At 41.0% G+C, this 18,936-nt stretch overlaps 1 protein-coding gene across 2 annotated transcripts in view; it reads right to left on the bottom strand.

Moving 5' to 3' along the window:
• Positions 1 to 355: 355 nt before the first annotated feature.
• Positions 356 to 18,936, bottom strand: part of LOC144680859 (E3 ubiquitin-protein ligase RNF19A) — a 104,901-nt gene continuing 86,320 nt past the window's right edge. For both annotated transcript variants that reach the window (XM_078542332.1, XM_078542333.1), the window contains exons 7-10: positions 9,273 to 9,387; positions 8,824 to 8,958; positions 5,783 to 5,972; positions 356 to 5,039 (exon numbers count right to left, since the gene is read on the bottom strand). In XM_078542332.1, the coding sequence (XP_078398458.1) occupies positions 4,856 to 5,039; positions 5,783 to 5,972; positions 8,824 to 8,958; positions 9,273 to 9,387 (624 nt within the window). In that variant the 3' untranslated portion in view covers positions 356 to 4,855. The remainder of the gene's footprint in view (positions 5,040 to 5,782; positions 5,973 to 8,823; positions 8,959 to 9,272; positions 9,388 to 18,936) is intronic.

Here is an 18,936-nt window from a genome sequence, read left to right as displayed (position 1 = left end):
GAAATGAGAAAGCACCTTTTCATATAAAGGTGAGTGGAAATCTGGAACTCTTTCCTCAAAAGATACTGGATGCTGAGTTAATTGAAACTTAAGACCGAGTATGATAGACTTTTGTTAGGCAAGTGTATCCAAGGATATGGATAATGGAGTGGAGATAGAGATCAGCTCTGATTGGATTGAATAGTAGAACAGGTTAGAGGGGCTGAATGGCCTACTGCCATTCCTATGCCCATGCTAGACAAACAAGGGTCACATATTTAAATCTCCTGAAAGCATCAAAAGTAGAAACATTGAGGAGTTAAAAATTGACAGGTCTGCTTAATTTTTAGCTTCAACAGGAACAAAAAACAGGTAATAATGTTTAAATCAAGGTATTTATTGATGATAAAAAATAAGAACAGAAAAGAACTTTATCTATGGGTGTTCAACAAATTCTAGTATGTCTGTTCTCAAAGGGATTAAAGTGAGTGAAAAACAACCTTCTGAAGTTAAAATCTAAAGTGGAATTTTAAAAGTAAAAATGCACGTAACAAGTTTGAGATCAAGACAGTTGAGATGGAGGGAAATCATGTTTCCCAGTCAGAAAGGAGCTCAATTGTTGATGAGAGGACAACAACAATCATTAAGTCAAGAGAAGCATTTAAAAATTAGAATTGAAAATTTAATATTCATGGACAGACATCATCATTAGATGGATTTAATTTATCTTCCAGGTGAGGAAAGAGAAATTTAACAAACTTGAGTGTGAAAAATCAATTTACTATGAATATAAGTGATACCAGTTTTGTTGTGCACATGATTTCATCAGAAGGAGGAACACCAGGAGGTACATTTTTCATTAAACTATAACCAGTAAAATCAATTACGCCCAGATCAGAAATAGCTTTGTTTAGATCTCAATCCAAATTGCTCCACTCAAATTGTCCCAGACAGTTCAACTTCAATGTCCAGAAAAATATGTTGAAGCAAGTTGAACATGTGTTGAATCTGGGCAGAAACTGCTCAATGACTGAACTGAGTACACTTCCAACCTTGTACAGTTTAGTGACAACAGATGATCCTTTAGAGCTGGATTTTAAAAATATTGCTTATGGAAAAAAATCCATTGATCACTAATACATATTTATACAAGTTTTTAAAATGAAGGCATCACTTAGAATATTGAACAAGTTTTTTGCGAATTCATACTTTTTGATATTTATCAGGAATTATTCTTATAGTTCACAAATAAAATTAAGGAGAAGTACAGAATTCATTGCAACTTCATCAATTAAAGACTACAGTATATTATAACAATAGTTTTAAAGCCCTCAGCAGAACAAAGTCAACATTATATTTCAGGTACTACGAGGACATGCATTCAAAACTTTTCTCACTCAAGTTTTTTTATATTAAAGGCATTTCCATTTCAGATTTTATATATTACACAATGTGCATCTTATGATAGAAATTCAGACTGCACTACCTCTTTACGACTGCATCCACTCTCAAAAGTGTATGAACTAGAGAATTATAGGTACATATAGTTCTTATACTAATGTAATATACATTGAGGAGCAGCTTACAATTATGATATCAGGTTTAATGGCAAATAACTTTAACATCTCAGCTGCCATATTGACATGTGCACATTGGTTATGCTCAGATCATAGCAAAGCAGAGGTTATAATGAAAAGTGACGATATATGTTTTTAAAAATTGAGTTATGCTTTAATAGTTCATGAGAATGGAAATTAAGCAAATCATGCATTTTATGAGGAGCATTCCTTGATAACAGACTTTGCAAAACACACAAAAGTACTGCAAAATGTTCACTTGATGGCTTATAAATGGTCATGAAGAAAAGCTGTTTATCAAATTTTAGCTAATGCAAGGCATCCTTAATTAAAGAATCCACAATTTTTTTAGGGTTTACCATTTACCTTTGCAACCTGGATGTGACACACAGTGGCCCGAATATAATCCTCACGGGCTAAGGTAGCAGCATATCAGGTGTTAGTATATGATGCAATGTACACCTGGCAATATTGGGTGTTGAGCACTGTTATTCATTTTTTTAAATAAATGTAGCAGTTTCTAAAACAAGCAATACTACTGAAATTCTAAAGAATTGTTTTCATTGTACGACACTAACAATGTGAGCACTTGATGTCCTGTTTATGAAGGAATGCTTCTTTAAGATATGGAACTGGTATCTTGCAGATAGAACTAGTGTATGTGGTGCACAATCCAATACGGCAGCAGAATAAGGGTCCTCAACTCTGATGAGACATGCTCAAAATGTTCTGCAGCCAAAATGTTTTATAATTTAGGATATGCAGATTGTAATGTGCCAATTATTATACAAAGATCATCAGGGGACCATCTGGCTCCCAGAATCAGGGTTAATCACATAAATAACACTTTCTCCTAGCTGATATAAGGCTAAAGCTGACATATTAAATTCAACAATAACACCCAGTAACTTATTTGCTGTTATTACGCACATTTGAGATATTAAACATGCTGTTCCAAACTCTTGCAGCTTAATGTTATCTGCTGAGCATTTGAAGCTTTCACTTTAATCGGCATACATTCAAATAACGATTTAAGTCTTTTTAAAGTCGAGTCTATTCAACTTCTCTATAAGAATTCCACATACCAAAACAAACATTTCTGGCACTTTGTGGTCTCTGGATTTACAGCGAACTGCAATCTGACACTTCATGGAAAGGCTGCGCCAACTCAAGATTCCATACTTCATGAGTACTTCTGGTTACACAATAGCAATACTTTTCCAGCAAATTGGCCTTTAAAGTTGGCACGAAAAAAATTACACTGGTCATACAATTCCAGGCTCAGCCAGTAATGAAACTGCATGTTTGCATTTAGTCTCTTTCTCATTGCACACAGAAGACAAATTTCACAGCACAGTATCAGAACTAAAAAGCCAGCATGCTGTTGTCATGGTTTGAAATCGAGCACAGAGGTTAAAGTGGATTCTGACGGATTTTCACTGAGCCACAGCCAGAAGGTGGCACATTCAATCCTGAAGATGATCAGAAAATCACTGTTACATCTGCAGCTTAAGTATTGCAGTAATTTAATGAACAACCACCCCCTCCAGTGGTCATTATCAGAAAATAATTATAGACTTTGGAAAGAATATACCGAATGTTAAGCTGAGTTTTTACATCAATAATCAGTAGTGTTTCTTAAAACTAAGGACAAATTTGTCCCATTCTTTGAGAAGGGAAGGGAAGCACATATGTTGTTGGCAAGGATGACAAAGCTTAGTTTAGGACAAATGATGTGTTGGAACAGTCATTTGTCCTCAAAGAGCTAAATTTTAAATTAGGCTCAAAGGGATAGAATATTTTGCTTTATTATTGAATTCTCAATAGTGATCCATCTGGGATCCAAGCCCCAATGGACATAAATCTATATCACTGAACTCATGCAATGCACAACTAACACAGATCTTCTAATACAAGAAGCATAACTAGTGTACAAACTGAGAATAATCAGTCAGCAACTGCATATAGCAAGCAACTGACGATACTGTGGGTGTGTGCGCATGCATGTGCAAGCACATGTGTGCGCGAGACAGAGAACACAAAGTGCATACATTTTATTACCCTAAATTCTGTGAGCGTAATGTCAATTCCCCACTGTAACTCTGGTGGAAGACAAGCTGGGCACCCCTGGAAACAATGTAATGGACTCCAAACAGTTGTTTCATGGGGGTTTCCAGAGGAGGTTGGGGAAACCTGCATGATACGTACATGCTCATCTGTAGAAGATAAACACCATGATTTATCTCATGCCACTGAAGAAATTGCTGTTTGAAGCATAGTCAGGATTTTCATTCCATGACTGCAGAGCTTTATTCAAATTGTGCACAAAATCTGCAATGTTTCATTATGTAGTTTCCCATTAAATATAAACATACACAGATTTGTTTTTCTCTAATTATATTGAACCAATTATTGTTAAAATATTGAAGTCCTCATCACATTATGGAATAAAACTGTCATTTGAGCAGAACAGTGAGAATTTCTCCCATTCCACTGGCTCCCTCAATTTATAGCCTTTATACCCAAATCAAAGCAACCAGTAGCAACAAGATTCTGTTTGGGGAAAGGGTGAAAACTAAAGTCCTCTTTTAATACAAGAGGCTTTTAATTTTTTTTTTTTTAGTTCCTAGATATTTCAGGGCTATTTTTTAAGGAACTTTAAATTCAGAAAAATAAAATCAGGGAAAAGGAATGTTATCAGAACACCAATGATGGAGGGGAATAAAAAAAATGGATCAAGGATTTTGAGTTATAATTTATGCTTCCAGTATCAGCGAACAAGTGCTAAACTGGTTCAGAACATAACTTTGCTGTTTTAATGGGGTGGAAAATCAAACTAATGTTAGCATTTCTATAATAGTTTCTTACCTTTTTATTGCTGAAATACTTATTTGAACTTGGGTTAGACAAACAGTCAACATTTTGCTCAACTGGAGATGGTGGCAAACAGTAGAAATTACGTTCAATGCTGCCTCACATGCAGCTGAAAGTGGAGTGCTACAAAGTGCAACAGGCAGGACAAAAACATTCCTGTGGGTTGGGAAGTCTGTCAACATTCAGGCAAAAATCAGATGAATAATATTAAAATTCAAGAATTTAAAAAAAAAATAAGGAAGCTCACGATGAATGCTGCACGTATGTGGGCAGGTTGGAGTTGTTTTGTAACTAGGTGTGTCGAGATATTAATCAGTGTTTACAGATGTGAAAACTCAGCAATTCCGCATATTCGTTTAATTTTAATCTTTGATTTATGGGGGTAGAAACTACTGCACCTAAAAAGGAACAAGGCTTAAACTCTTTCAAACACAGGTCTGAATGGAAATCCGTTCGGTATTTGGACTGGTGCCACACAACAGTTCTCTTGAGCAGTTTGGTGACTCCATAGACAAACTGTGAACAGATAGGTAGCTACTGCTGCTGCGATCTTTTGCTCCGCCGGGCTCTGTTTCAATATCTACGTGGACTTCTATGTTCTTTCCTTCCCTAAAACAAAAGCAACATTTATTAAGTTGCCAAAGGCACAACGCATTGCGGCATCATTAAGTACACACAACAGAAAAGCTAAGAGCAAAGGTTAAAGAAAACACAGATGCTGCAAATCTGAAATTAAAAACAGAAAAATGCTGCCAGGAAACATCAAGTCAATCTGCATCTGGAACAGGAAATCAAAGGTACAGAGTCAGACCTGGTGAAGTGATTCCAGACAAAATGTTCCCTTTCTCTTGGCTACTGGGCCTGTTGTAAATTTCCAGCATTTTCTATTTTTGTACATTAAATCATGTAGGCTTGGCAGTACTAGGGCATTTTGCATCTTAGTAACCCACACAAAACACTTACATAGGATGTAGTTACATTAAAAAAAACATTTGTTTTATGTTGCCTGGGTGAAAAGAACAAAGAGGAAAGGGGTGAAATAACTTCTTTTCATTGTTGTCATTTGGCTGGCAGGGGCTTGGTTCTGGGATTCCAACTGTAGCTTGTTGGATAGCTTAGGCAGAGCTCAAGTACAGTTTATTCGAAATAAAACAGCTTTGACAATCAGTCTTGCAAGTGACAAATCAATTCATTGACAGAAGTAATGATTAAATATAATTCATGCAATCCATGTTCAGAACAGAGCCTTTAAATGCTATCTGCGATTCCTGGCTCACCAGAAGCTTATGGTTAGGGCAATTTACTCAGGTAAATTTATAAAAGCATTTCAAATGACTTTAATATATATTCACCTGTTTGAAGAATCCTGTTCTGCACTCAGCATGCTTCCTGCTAATGCTACTGTGCTCGCTGATTGATCGTTTTCTAATTTGACACCTGCTCTGTCTAGGTTGCTCCCACTTGCACTCAGGCCACTGGTCACCTCTTGCACACTGCTCCCACTGATGCTGTGATTATGTAGTCTAGGCCGTGGCTCGTTAACTGTAGAACATTTAAGGCATTCATACTTAATACAGTTGGAACAGTTATAAAAGGTAAGCCTACATTTTCCAGAAACAACTTGTTTTAACAATGGACTTTGTAATGATGTCAGCTTACAACATAAGCTCTCTTCACCATTCTATATAATATCAACATTAAAAAAGTTTAGGACCAGACAAAAGAAATCATAAAAGAAAGATACCCTCCAACCAAAAAAGGACACATCGGGGTATTCTATTTTCAAAACGTATGACAATTATGTCAGAGGTTCAAGTACAAAAAAGTCATATGGTCATATGGTCAATTTTTTAATTCAAGGTTAATAAGAAGTCAAATATAAACTGGATGGAAATAATGTGATGCAAGGCATTTACACCATTGTCATGTTCCAGTCTTGCTCTGGAAATTATGTAGTTGGCCAATTCTGTAAGCTATGATGTTACAATTGACTTTGAAATTTTACAGACGTTCTCTGCACCATATTTAGACCAAACAGTAGAGTTTGTCATAAAGCAATGAGCCCACTTTTAGGCTGGGAGAAAGGATGACAGGAGATCTGGTGCTTCTTCACTCTGACTCTAGAATGTCTTTGGGTTTTTGCAATCTCAATAATGCTTTGTTCCAAGGCTTCTCAGAAACAAGGAAGTATAAAATTCAATGGAAAAGGTGAGTGGCTGTCCCACACACACCCTAATGTTATACCACAACTTTTAAAAAGCTGTATGCTGCCAAGGCCAATATTCTGGGATGCCAAATAAATATAAGTTGTTGCTGTTTTCTCTCTGCTCCTCCCTTTGTCTTCGTACTTGTTTAAAACCTGCTATATCTCTAACTTTTTCCAGTTCTGATGAAAAGTCACAGACCTGAAACATTAACTGTTTGTCTCTCCACAGATGCTGCCAGAACTGCTGAGTATTCCCAGCATGTTCTGCTTTTATTCCAGATTTCCGCAATATTTCATTTTTGCAAACAGCCCGGTTTAACCTTAGACAGTTGCCAGGGAGAGGTTTGTTGGAGTTGGTGGCTGTGGAACGGAGTTAATGGCAGGGACCAAATATAATGTCTTTGATCTTCCCAATATTTAACTGGAGGAAATTTCTGCTCATCCTGTATTGCATGTATAAGCAAGCTGCCAATTTAAAGATAGCGGTGGGATCAAGAGCATTGATAGTAAAGTAAGAGCTGCACGTTGTCAGCATATGTGTGGAAACTGATGCCATGTTTTCAGGTGATAATCATGTGGCGATCACAAATAACAAGGTCTGTTTCTTGTTCAAAGGCAACCTCGCCCATTATTTGACAAGCTGGAGGACTAGGCAAATTATGTTTGTTTATGGGCATAACAAAATGAAGCCTCTTCTCGAGTTAGCAACAATTACACAGGATAGTATATTGTGTTATTTAATCGTTAGCTTCAGGGCAAAGGCAACATACATTTCTTCAGAAGCAATTGAAGGAAAAGCGGTAGGTCCTGCAGAAGGAGACTGACAGCTAATATTGAAGTACATGGAATTGAAGATAGTTTCCTATGCTTATTATGTGGCTGAATGGGAGCTAGGAAGCAAGATGATAGGATAAATGGGATACTAACTTTAAAAGTGACACTCTTAGTTTAGTGAGCAATGTACAAGGTATATTCAATATCTATAATATATACACATTATATATTCAGGTAAAGCACGGTTTTGGCAGACAGGGACCATGGGAGTTTGTCCACAGTACATCCTGAAATCAGCCAGTGGTTTGTTTTTGTTCATTTTATGCTCATAAATAGGACTTTGATAGAAGATAATTATATCCTGAAAGCTCCTTTGGAAAGGAGATGGGTTCAAAAGAAGAATTATTCTCCACTTGACCTATATTATGTTTAAAATTTGCATTCCTTACTAGGGAGGCGGAAGATTTGAAATATTTGACTGATTTTGATACTTTACTTGACAGGTACGCAGTTATTTCATGGTATTCTACAGCTACATCCAGTATATTTGTGTTATTTAGTATGTGTCACCATTTTAACTGGGAATAAAAGCCAAGCAGAACTTTTCCATCTGAAAGATATTAGAGTCGTGGAATAAGTTATCAACAAAGGTAACGGAATTGAAAATACAAATACTATTGAATGCTTTGAGACAGAGGGGATTGAACACTATGTTGAGGTGGCATGTAGGTTGATCTGTAAAAAAAAGTCCACCTTGTTGGGCCTGACAAACTCAAAACCTTTCTTTTATGTTAAACATGAAATATGGAATGGGAGTACTTTTCTGTATGGCTTTTAGACTGTTTTCCTGTGCACCCTGCAATATTTTGTCACTAGCGACACAGATTATACGGGGAGGTGATGGAGCAGTGGTATTGTTGCTGGACTAGAAATCCAGAGACCCAGAGTAATGCTCTGGGGACCCCAGTTCGAATCCAGCCACTGCAGATGGTGAAATTTGAATTCAGCAAAAATCTGGGATTAAAAGTCTAATGATGACCATCATTGCCAATTGTCGTAAAAACCCATCTGGTTCACTCATATCCTTTAGGGAAGGAAATCTGCCATCCTCACCTGGTCTGGCCTCAATGTGACTCCAGACCCACAGCAATGGTTGACTCTTAAATGCCCTCTGAACAAGGGCAATTAGAGATGGACAATAAATGCTGGCCTAGCCAACAATGCCCACATCCCATGAATAAAAAAAACATTGAAGTTACTTATGATGATGATCTGTGACCAAGGTGCGGGATTTCCACTCTTTATAGTTTGAAACTTGAATGCATTTATGACAAAGGGAGTTAAATGCTTGTAATGTACTTAGAATAAGGCTAACTGCACAACTTTTCTGAAATAAATGTTAGCCACACCTACCAGAGGCAGCATCTTCGTCGATTTCAATCTTTACTCCTTTCCCATTTCCAGTCGTAACTCCACACCAATCACTGCGACACAGCGACACTGGGACAACACCGTAAACATATGCAAGCATTATAGGCACACCAATACCTTAAATGCAAAAGAAGAAAGAAATATTTTGCTGGAGAGAGTAACTTCAACAAGTAACTGTGTTAACAGTGATATGCAAAGACAAATACATTATTTAAATGAAGTAGGGAAAAACCTTACATCGCTATTACTTTGAATTGGGAGCATGGTAACCTGCGGAGCTTTTAGGTGCATGCATCACCAAGTATACAAGATAAGGGTCCACATAAAATTTTTCCTCATTTAGAAGAAAGCAAAAAATTATCTCCCATCATTTGCCATTTTATCTAGTTAAAGAACCATTTTAATATTCTGGTCCTGAAGTTTAACCTTACCGACTGTCACTGCAGCTAACACAGGGGACACAATAATGGATAGAACCACTCCTCCAGCTACAGCAAGTCTCCGTCTATGTTTTGATATCTTATTACTTTCACAACGGCTGTAAATCTAAAAAGGTACAAGAATGAACTTTAGTTATATTAGTTTTAAATTATCTTAAAAATCCACATTGTTTCAAATCTGAGCAAAGTAGCACATATTAATAACTACGTAGCCCCTTCTAAGATCCTATTGGTAACACCCATTTAAGAGGGCATTGCAGGTTTACTGGATTCTTTTTGGTGAAATACTACCACAATCAAGAGCATTAAACACAGCAGAAGCTAGCTGGCAGTGCTGCATAGGAAGTACATGAAACAATCTCCATCTAGAAAATCAAAAAAGAAAGTCTTGCTTTTACATAGTGCCTTTCATGGCCACCTTTACAGCAGGGGTCAAAATGTGTTTTTTTTTCAGGGCTTTTCTTGAGGGCTACTTCTTGATATTCAGAGTCTCCTTTTTCATTCTCACTATTAGGTGATGCAGTCATGTAGTAGCATTAGCTTCTGTATTTGTTTTGAACTTTTTTTTTGGGTTTTCTTCTTTAGATAGATAAGGTAGCACAGATACCGAAGACTGTATTAAATCCCCCATGCTCTGTTTCCAAAATGAAAATTCTAGCTATTTGGCACAAGGTAACTTATTGGGAATGAGTCTCACATCCGCAATCTTTCTTAAAAATTAATTGCAAGCAATTAGCACTCGCCTATATTCTTTGGTTTTGTTGGACCAATTTCAAGTTTCTTTCCACTCAATAGTTCTGGTTAAAGTGAGTGCGGATAAACACATCAGGGTACTGACTTCCAAAGATCCAACAGTGCAACAAGGGGTATACACACAAATTAATTCAAGACAGCCATCAGATGACATATGGTTTAATTCACATATACTGCACATTCCAGTGATTTTTTTTCCCCCATGCTAATGCAGCTCCTCATATGATCATCCGTACCTTAATGAGACATGGATTAAAACCTCTTATCACAGAAGCACCGTAGTTATGTTAAAGACACATATCACTTGAGAGAGGTGGTTAACTGACCAACAGTAACTCCCTCCCTAATGCCATACTTCCAAATATCCATTGTTAAAAGTATGTACACAAATATAGAAACAGACAGAGGTATGCTGGCTGTATGAAATATGCATAATACCATTTCCCCAGCCTGACAGACAAGATGAAGCTATAATCCCCTTCCCTACATTTAGGTCCAATAAAAAAACAGGGGCAGAGTGAGGACACAATGTGAAACATGCAAACACTTAAAAGGTCTTAAAAAAGACACAAAACACAAACAAGGAAAACTGCCTTTATAAATCAAAAGATTACATGCAAATAACACAATGTAGTCTATGCAATCCCAAGCAAACAGTTCCAGATCTTGTATAGAGGGGAAACAGGAAATACTTTAAGGACTGGACTTACAGGATAAGTTAGTACCATTAGAACAGGCAACAAGCACAAAATTATCAACAAGCATTTCATGCAACATGGGCTTCACTCTTTGAAAATTATGGGGCTTGAAACTAACATGAGCTTTTTTTTATTCATTCATTCAGGGGATGTGGGCTTCACTAGCTAGGCCAGCACTTATTGTCCATCCCTAATTGCTCTTGAGAAGGTGGCGGTGAGCTGCATTCTTGAACCGTTGCAGTCCATGTGGTGTAAGTACACCCACAGTGCTGTTAGGGAGAGAGTTCCAGGATTTTGACCCAGTGACAGTGAAGGAACGATGATATATTTCAAAGTCAGGATGGTAAGAAGCTTGGTGGGGGACTTCCAGGTTGTGGTGTTCCCATGTATCTGCGACCCATTGCCCTTCTAGATGGTAGCGGTCGTGGGTTTGGAAGGTGATATCTAAGGAGCCTTGGTGAGTTCCTGTAGTGCATTCTGTAGATGGTACACGCTGCTGCCATTGTGAGTCGGTGGTGGAGGTAGTGAATGTCTGTGAATGGGGTGCCAATCAAGTGGGCTGCTTTGACCTGGATGGTGTCGAGTTTCTTGAATGTTATTGGAGCTGCACTCATCCAGGCAATTGGGGAGTATTCCATCACACTCCTGACTTGTGCCTTGTAGATGGCGAACAGGCTTTGGGGAGTCAGGTGAGTTACTCGCCACAGTATTCCTAGCCTCTGACCTGCTCTTGTAGCCACAATATTTATATGGCTAGTCCAGTTCAGTTTCTGGTAAATGGTAACCCTTAGGATGTTGATAGTGGGGGATTCAGCGATGATAATGCCTTTGAATGTCATGGGGCAATGGTTAGATTCACTCTTGTCGAAAGTATGGCTCAAAGGCTGGTGTGGGAGAATTGAGTTCTGGTTCGTGGGGCACTGACACCACTACTGAGGAAAGTAGGGACTATACCGTTAGGATGGTCTACACCTAAACTGTGCTGGGATGTGTGTTCTTGCGAATCGCACAACTAGGGAAGTTGAGAAGGCTTTAAACCAAACAAGGTGGGTGAGGGATCAAGCTCGGGTCAATGTGGCAAATCAAGAGGTAGATTTGACGCAGGAGACCACAATAGTAATATGGCAAATGAAGGTTATAGAATAGCAGGAAGAGACAGAGAGATAAAACCTAGGAATACACAAATAGTCAAGACAACGATAACAAAGACAAAACTAAAGGCTCTGTATCTGAATGTGCATAGCATTCATGACAAAGTAACTGAATTGATAGCGCACATTGAAGTAAATAAATATGATCAGATAGCCATTAGAGACATGGCTGCAGGATGACAAGGATTGGGTCCTGAATATTGAAGGGTATATGACATTCAAGAAGAATAGGAAGCTAGGTAAAAGTGGAGGGGTAGCACTGTTCATCAAGGGTGCCATTGGTGTGATATTTAGAGATGTCCTTGATTCAGGAGATCAGGATGTAGAATCAGTTTGGGTGGAGATGAGGAATAGTAGGGAAAAGAAGTCACCAGTGGGAAAGGTCTACAGGCCCCTAACAGTAACCACAATGTAGGACAAAGTATACAAGAAGGAATATTGGGTGCTTGTGATAAAGGGACAGCAATAATCATGGATGGTTTTACTCTACACAAACTGGAAAAATCAGATTGGTAGTAGTAGCCTCGATGAGGAGTTCTTAGATTGCTTTTGAGATAGTTTTTTTTTTAAGAGCAGCACATTCTGGAACCAACCAGAGAACAGGTTATATTAGACTTGGTATTATATAATGTGACAGGATTAATTACTGACCTCAGAGTGAAGGCACCCCTAGGTAGCAGTGACCACAAAATGATTGAATTTTACATCCAGTTTGAAAGGGAGAAGAGTGGGTCTAAGACTAGTATTTTAAACTTAAATAAGGGCAACTACGTGGGGGTGAAAGCTGAGCTAGCTGAAGTTAATTGGGATACTAGGCTAGGAGATACATCAGTAGAGAAGCAGTGGCAGACATTTAAGGGTATATTTCAGAATAATCAGAATTTTTCTTTGTAGTAGGAATACATTGATTCTAAGGGAAGGGCCAACCATCTGTGATTAATGAAAGAAGCTAAGGAAAGCATCAAACTCAAGGAAAAAGCATACAACTGCGCAAAGATGAGTGGCAGGTCAGATGATTGGTCAGAATATAAAGAATGGCAGAGAATGACTAAGGTTTATGAAGAAAGAGAAATTAGAATATGAGAGGAAGCTAGCTAGAACATAAAAACAGATAGCAAGAGTTTCTACAGATGCTTAAAAAGGAAAAGTGTAGGTCAAGTGAGTGCTAGTCCTCTAGAGACTTAGAGTGGGGAGTTAATAGAAGATTATAAGGAAATGTGGATGAAATGAACAAATATTTTGCTTCTGTTTTAACTCTCGAGGATATAAAAAACATTCCAGTAATAAAATACATTCCAGTTGATCGACAAGGGAGTCAAGAGTTATGGGGGCAGACAGCAAAGTGGAGTTGAGGCCATAATCAGATTAGCCAGGATCTTATTGAATGGTGGAGCAGGCTCAAGGGACTGAATGACCTAATCCTTCTCCTAATTCTTGTGTAGTTGAAAATAGCTTCCTCTCAAGTGATTAGTGATGGTGGCAGCGTGACCAGCTAGAATAATAGCTCCAGCTCCTCGAATCACATATTCCTTCTCTCCCACCTTTGCTCCTCCTCCAATCATGGATTCTATTCACTTGAGCAGCAGCAAGAGCAAGAGAGAGGGAACCTGTGTGTGGAGCACTGAGCAAAGGAGAGACAGAATCTGTGATTGGAGGACCAGCTCCTCAGATTCTGTCTTTCCCATGTATGGAGGTGACTTATCTCTCATTTGTCACTCCCGATATTGATTTTTTGTGGGTGTTTTAGGGGCATGCGAGAGCGAATTTGCCTACTGCCCCCATGTATTTTGAACCCTGCTTTCAAGCCAACAACGTACTTTTGAAGAGTGTTCATGGCAACCAATTTGACAACAGCAAGCTCCCACAAATAGTATTGTGATAATGACCCAGATAATCTGTTTTTTTGTGACATGTTTCCAGGATAGTTTCTTAGAACAGCATGTTCTGGAGCCAAAAAAACAGAGAGCATGCTATACTAGACCTGGTATTGTACGACGAGATAGATTAATTAATCATCTCATAGTGAAGGTGCCCCTAGGTAGCAGTGACCATAATATGATTGAATTTTACATTCAGTTTGAGGGAGAGAGGAGTGGGTCCGAGACTATGGGCTGAATTTTCCCAGAATTGCACTAAGTGCGGTGGAGGGAGGGTAAAATGGAGTCCTCCCAGCCAATGAAAATGGTATCTTTTTGAGTCAGCCTCATTATATATTCACTCCCGCAAAACGTGCCATTTCCATGGCGGACGGGCTCTCATTCGCCCGCTCGTCATCACCCCGCTGTTGCATCACATCGGCCACCATCTTTAAAAGGCAGCCACCAGCAAAGCGCTCTTTTCCACCAGCCACCTAGGATACACGGCGAAAGGAAAAAAGACTGCAGCCCCCCACTTCAACGACGGGTCCCTCGAATGACTGCTGGATGCCTTGGAGGCCCGCTGGGACGTGCTCTACCCCCACTCTGGCCGTGGGATGGGTGGCAATGTTACCAGCCCGGCTTGCGAGGCGGTGACAGCAGTGGTCAGTGTGAACGCCCTGCAGAGGAGGACAGCCACCCAGTGCTGCAAAAAGGATGACAGATCTCCTCTGTTCCACCAGGGTTAGTCACTCTTTTCATCACTCCCAACTCACACACTCACAGACCCACCATACACCTACTGCCAGTGCAAGGGATATCACTATTCACTGTTTCACACACATCGTCACTGTCCTCATTCCGTCCATGGGACCACTCACCACTCACACAGGCCAGGCATACGTATCATCGACCCCGGCAGGTGTCCTGATACTCTCCCCATCTCTAACCACGCAGGACAAGATAGCTGACAACAGGAGGGAAAGGTCGCGGACAGGTGGAGGGATGCCAGAATTCAAATTTCTCACAGAATTTGAAAACATCCATCCAGCAGGCTGGCGGTGACCGGAAGCAGTCCTGTGCTGACAGCAAGGTCAGCGCTGCTCTACCAAGTGAGGATCTGTGTACCCTGGAAGACTGCAGGGATCTGCGATCAACTGAGGATGCAGCCGTCGTGCATGCTCCCTGGAAACCATGCGCATACTTGCAGGATGCGTTTCTGGTGGTCGCACACTGGCTGCACGTTCAGTGAGTGGAAGCCCTTGCAGTTGATGAAGTCCACTGAGTGTAGTGCTGGAGACCTAAGCGCCACATGAGTGCAGTCAATCACACCCTGCACCTGTGGGAATCCCGAGATCAGGACGAATCCAATGGCCCTTGCATCCTAGCTGTCCCGGTCCTGGGCGAAATGCACAAAGTTTGTGTGCCATGGGGAAGATGGCATCCGTGACCTCATGGATGCATTTGTGGGTGTCGGATTGTGAAATCCCACAGAGGTCACCTGTGGAGCCCCGAAAGAAGCCACTGGCATAGAAATTGAGCGCCGTGGTCAATTTCACAACCGCTGGCAGTGGATACCCTCCATGTCCCCTCGGTGCCAAGTCCTGCAGTAAGTGGCAGATGTGAGCCACCAGGTCCCTAAACATCTGCAGTCGTCAGCGACACTGGTTCTCAGTAATGTGCAGGAATGGCAGGTGGTGTTCAACATGGAGGAGCACTGATTCTCAGCTGAGGGAGGGCGGTATGTAGTAATCAGCAGATTTCCTTGCCCATGTTTGACCTGGTGCTTCTTGGGGTCTGGAGTCAATGTTGAGGACACCCAGGGTAACTCCCTCCTGACTGTATACCACTGTGCCACCACTTCTGCTGGGTCTGTCCTGCCAGTGGGCCAAGGCATACCCAGGGATGGTGACGGTGGTGTCTGGGACATTATCTGTAAGATATGATTCCGTGAGGATGACGGTGAGACAGCTCTCCCAATTTTGGTACTAGCCCCCAGATGTTAGTAAGGAGGGCTTTGCAGGGTCAACAGGGCCGAGTTTGCCGTTGTCGTTTCCAGTGCCTTGGTCGATGCCGGGTGGTCTGTCCGGTTTCATTCCTTTTTTGAGACTTTGTAGCGGTTTGATACAACTGAGTGGCTTGCTAGGCCATTTCAGAGGGCACTTAAGAGTCAAACACATTGCTATTGGTCTGGAGTCACATGTCAGCCAGACCAGATTTCCTTCCTAGGGAAGGGACATTAGTGAACCAGATGAGTTTTTATGACAATCGACAATGGCTTCATAGACATCATTAGACTTTTATTTTCAGATTTTTATTGAATTCAAATTCCACCATCTGCCGTGGCAGGATTCATTACCCTGGATTTCTGGATCACTAGTCCAGCGACAATACCACTACACCATCGCCTCCCCCAAACGGACGTGATGGTTGCCCAATTCGCAAATGACACGGAGATAGGTAGGAAAGTAAGTTGTGAAGAGGACATAAGGAGGCTACAAAAAGACAGATAGGTTAAGTGAGTGGGCAAAGATCTGGCAAATGGGATATAGCGTGGGAAAATGTGAAATTGTCCATTTTGGCAGGAAGAATAAAAGACATTTTATCCAAATGATGAGAGATTGCAGAGCTCTGAGATGCAGAGGGGTCTGGGTGGCCTAGTGCATGAATCACAAAAGGCTAGTATGCAGGTATAACAAGTAATTGGGAAAGCTAATAGAATGTCATCATTTATTGTGAGGGAAATTGAATACTAAAATAGGGATGTTATGTTTCAGTTATATAGAGTACAAGTGAGGCAACATCTGGAGTACTGTGTACAATATTGGTCACCTTATTTAAGGAAGGATGTAAATGAGTTGGAAGCAGTTCAGAGAAAGTTTACCAGACTAATACCTGGAATGTGTGGGTTGTCTTCTGAGGAAAGGTTGGACAAGCTAGGCTTGTATCTGCTGGAGTTTAGAAGAGTAAGAGGTGACTTGATTGAAAATAAGATCCTGAGAGGACTTGACAGGGTGGTTGTGGAGAGGATGTTTCCTCTTGTGGGAGAATCTAGAACTAGGGATCACTGTTTAACAATAAGAGGTCACCAATTTAAAACGGAGATGAGGTGAAGTTTTTTCTCTCAGAAGGTCGTGAGCTTTTGGAACTTTCTTCCTGAAAATGCTGTGGAGGTAGTGTCTTTGAATATTTTTAAGGCAGATGTGGATAGCTTCTTGGTAAACAAGGGGGTGATAGGTTATTGGGGGTAGGTGGGATGCAGATTTGAGGTTACTATCGGGTCAGCCATGATCTTATTAAATGGCGGAGCAGGCTCGAGGGGCCGAATGGCCTACTCCTGCTCCTTGTTCGTATGACATTGATTGAGGAATAACTATTGGCCAGGACACCAGGAATAGTCTCCCTACCCTTCTTCTAAATAGTGCCATTGGATTTTTTACATCCACCTGAGAGAATAGTCAGGGCTTCCCATTACATTTATTCTGAAGGACAGCACCTCTTGTCACACAGCACTCCTTCAATACTGGAGCACCAGCCTTGATTTTTGCGCTCAAGTCCTGGAGTGGGGCTTAAACCAACAACCTTCTGACTCAGAGATGAGAGTGCACTCAACTGAGCCACAGTCGACATTATGAAAGCAAATTCAGAAAACTACTTAAAGAGTAACAGTAGATGAAGCTCAAATTGAGGTCAGAGAAAATGAGCACAATTATGAACATGAACTCTGTTCTAAGATAAAAGCAAAATACTGCAGATGCTGGAAATTTGAAACAATAACAGAAAATGCTGGAAAAACTCAGCAGGTCTAACAGCATCTGTGGAGAGAAAGACAGAGTTAACATTTCGAGTCGGTATGACTCTTCCTCAGAGCTAAAGAGAAGTAAAGATGTGATGAAATTTATACTGTTTTAGGGGGGTGGAGCAGGTGAAACTGGATAGAAGGCCAGCAATAGGTGAAGGCAAAGGAGAGATGTCATGAACGAAAGGAGAAAGGGGTGTAAATGGCAGTGGTACTGGCTAAAGGAGGTGCTGATAGTGGCATTAAGGTCAGGAAGCAGAATGTTGCAATAGCTGTACAAGGGTAAGCATGAACTCTGTTCACTCCGCATAGATCCTGCCTCACCTGAGTGTTTACAGCATTTTCTGTTTTATTTTCATGCTAAAATGTTACTTAGCTGAGTAAGTGGCAAATGCTAAATTAGCAGGGCAAAAAAAAAAAGAGAAAGACAAATGGCTCCAGTGATTCTCAGTGAGGGGAAGTGGCGAAGCGGTATTTTCAAGTTTCTACTTGGAGCGTGGATGGTGGGGATACATTAGGGAAGACAAAGTGTATGCTGCTATCAGAGTCTGCAGGTTTCCCTCTTTCCCTCAGCTCTTTCTCCTTTGCTGGCAGCTGTAAAATATACAGAGGAAGGAAAGGCATTGGGCAGAATTTCATGCCTCCACAGTACCCCCCACATCCTGAAAGTGAGTTTGGAGATGTGGGGGTGGCGTTCGTTTGGGTGTGGGGAGAGTGAGCAGTGGGGACCCCACGGCCTTCCCAACTTCCTCCCCCCACCCCCACCCCCCGACTCGTTCAAGCTCTGGGTGGGATGGATGGAGGATGGCCTCACCTCCTGGAGGCCCTTAACTAGTCAGTTAGGGGCCTCATCTCGCCACCGTTGGTATTCAACCAGCGCAAGGCAGGGGAGTTGCCATCTGGGGAGGTCACCCAGCAAACCTTGCCGTGTTTGCCAGTGGCCTATTGTGGGACGGGGGTGGGACTCTGTGCCGAATAGAGGGACCTGGCATTGGGAAGGGAGGCCCCCTGCAGGAAGCCAGCCCCCTGGCCTTGCAGTCAAGTCCCCTCCATTCCCATTAGCTGCGATCTACTCCCCAAAGATACCCACACTCGCCTGCCTGGGGATGCAAGGTTAAACTCTCCTGCAGGCCACTACTGCTGGTACCAGATAGCTGCTGGCCTCTGTTTGGCCGGCAGGTCTCAGGGACATGAATTCCACCCTAAGGTCTTACTTAAGTGGGAGGCCTGACGCTATCCAAGTAAATGCATGATTACCTGATAATTTAATCAGACCTCCCAGAGAAAAGCAATGTGGAGTTCCCACCTGTTCTCCAACCAGTGGGTGAGACTCACGTCACACTTATTAAATTCCACCCATTAACACTTACTCCTAACTGCAGCAGCTTCAAGTCTATA

Source organism: Cetorhinus maximus, chromosome 5 (genome assembly GCF_964194155.1).
Source record: "Cetorhinus maximus chromosome 5, sCetMax3.hap1.1, whole genome shotgun sequence".
In the NCBI taxonomy this organism is placed as follows: Eukaryota; Metazoa; Chordata; class Chondrichthyes; order Lamniformes; family Cetorhinidae; genus Cetorhinus; species Cetorhinus maximus.
Note: the sequence above shows the minus strand (reverse complement) of the source record. Positions and strands in the feature narration are given on the sequence as shown.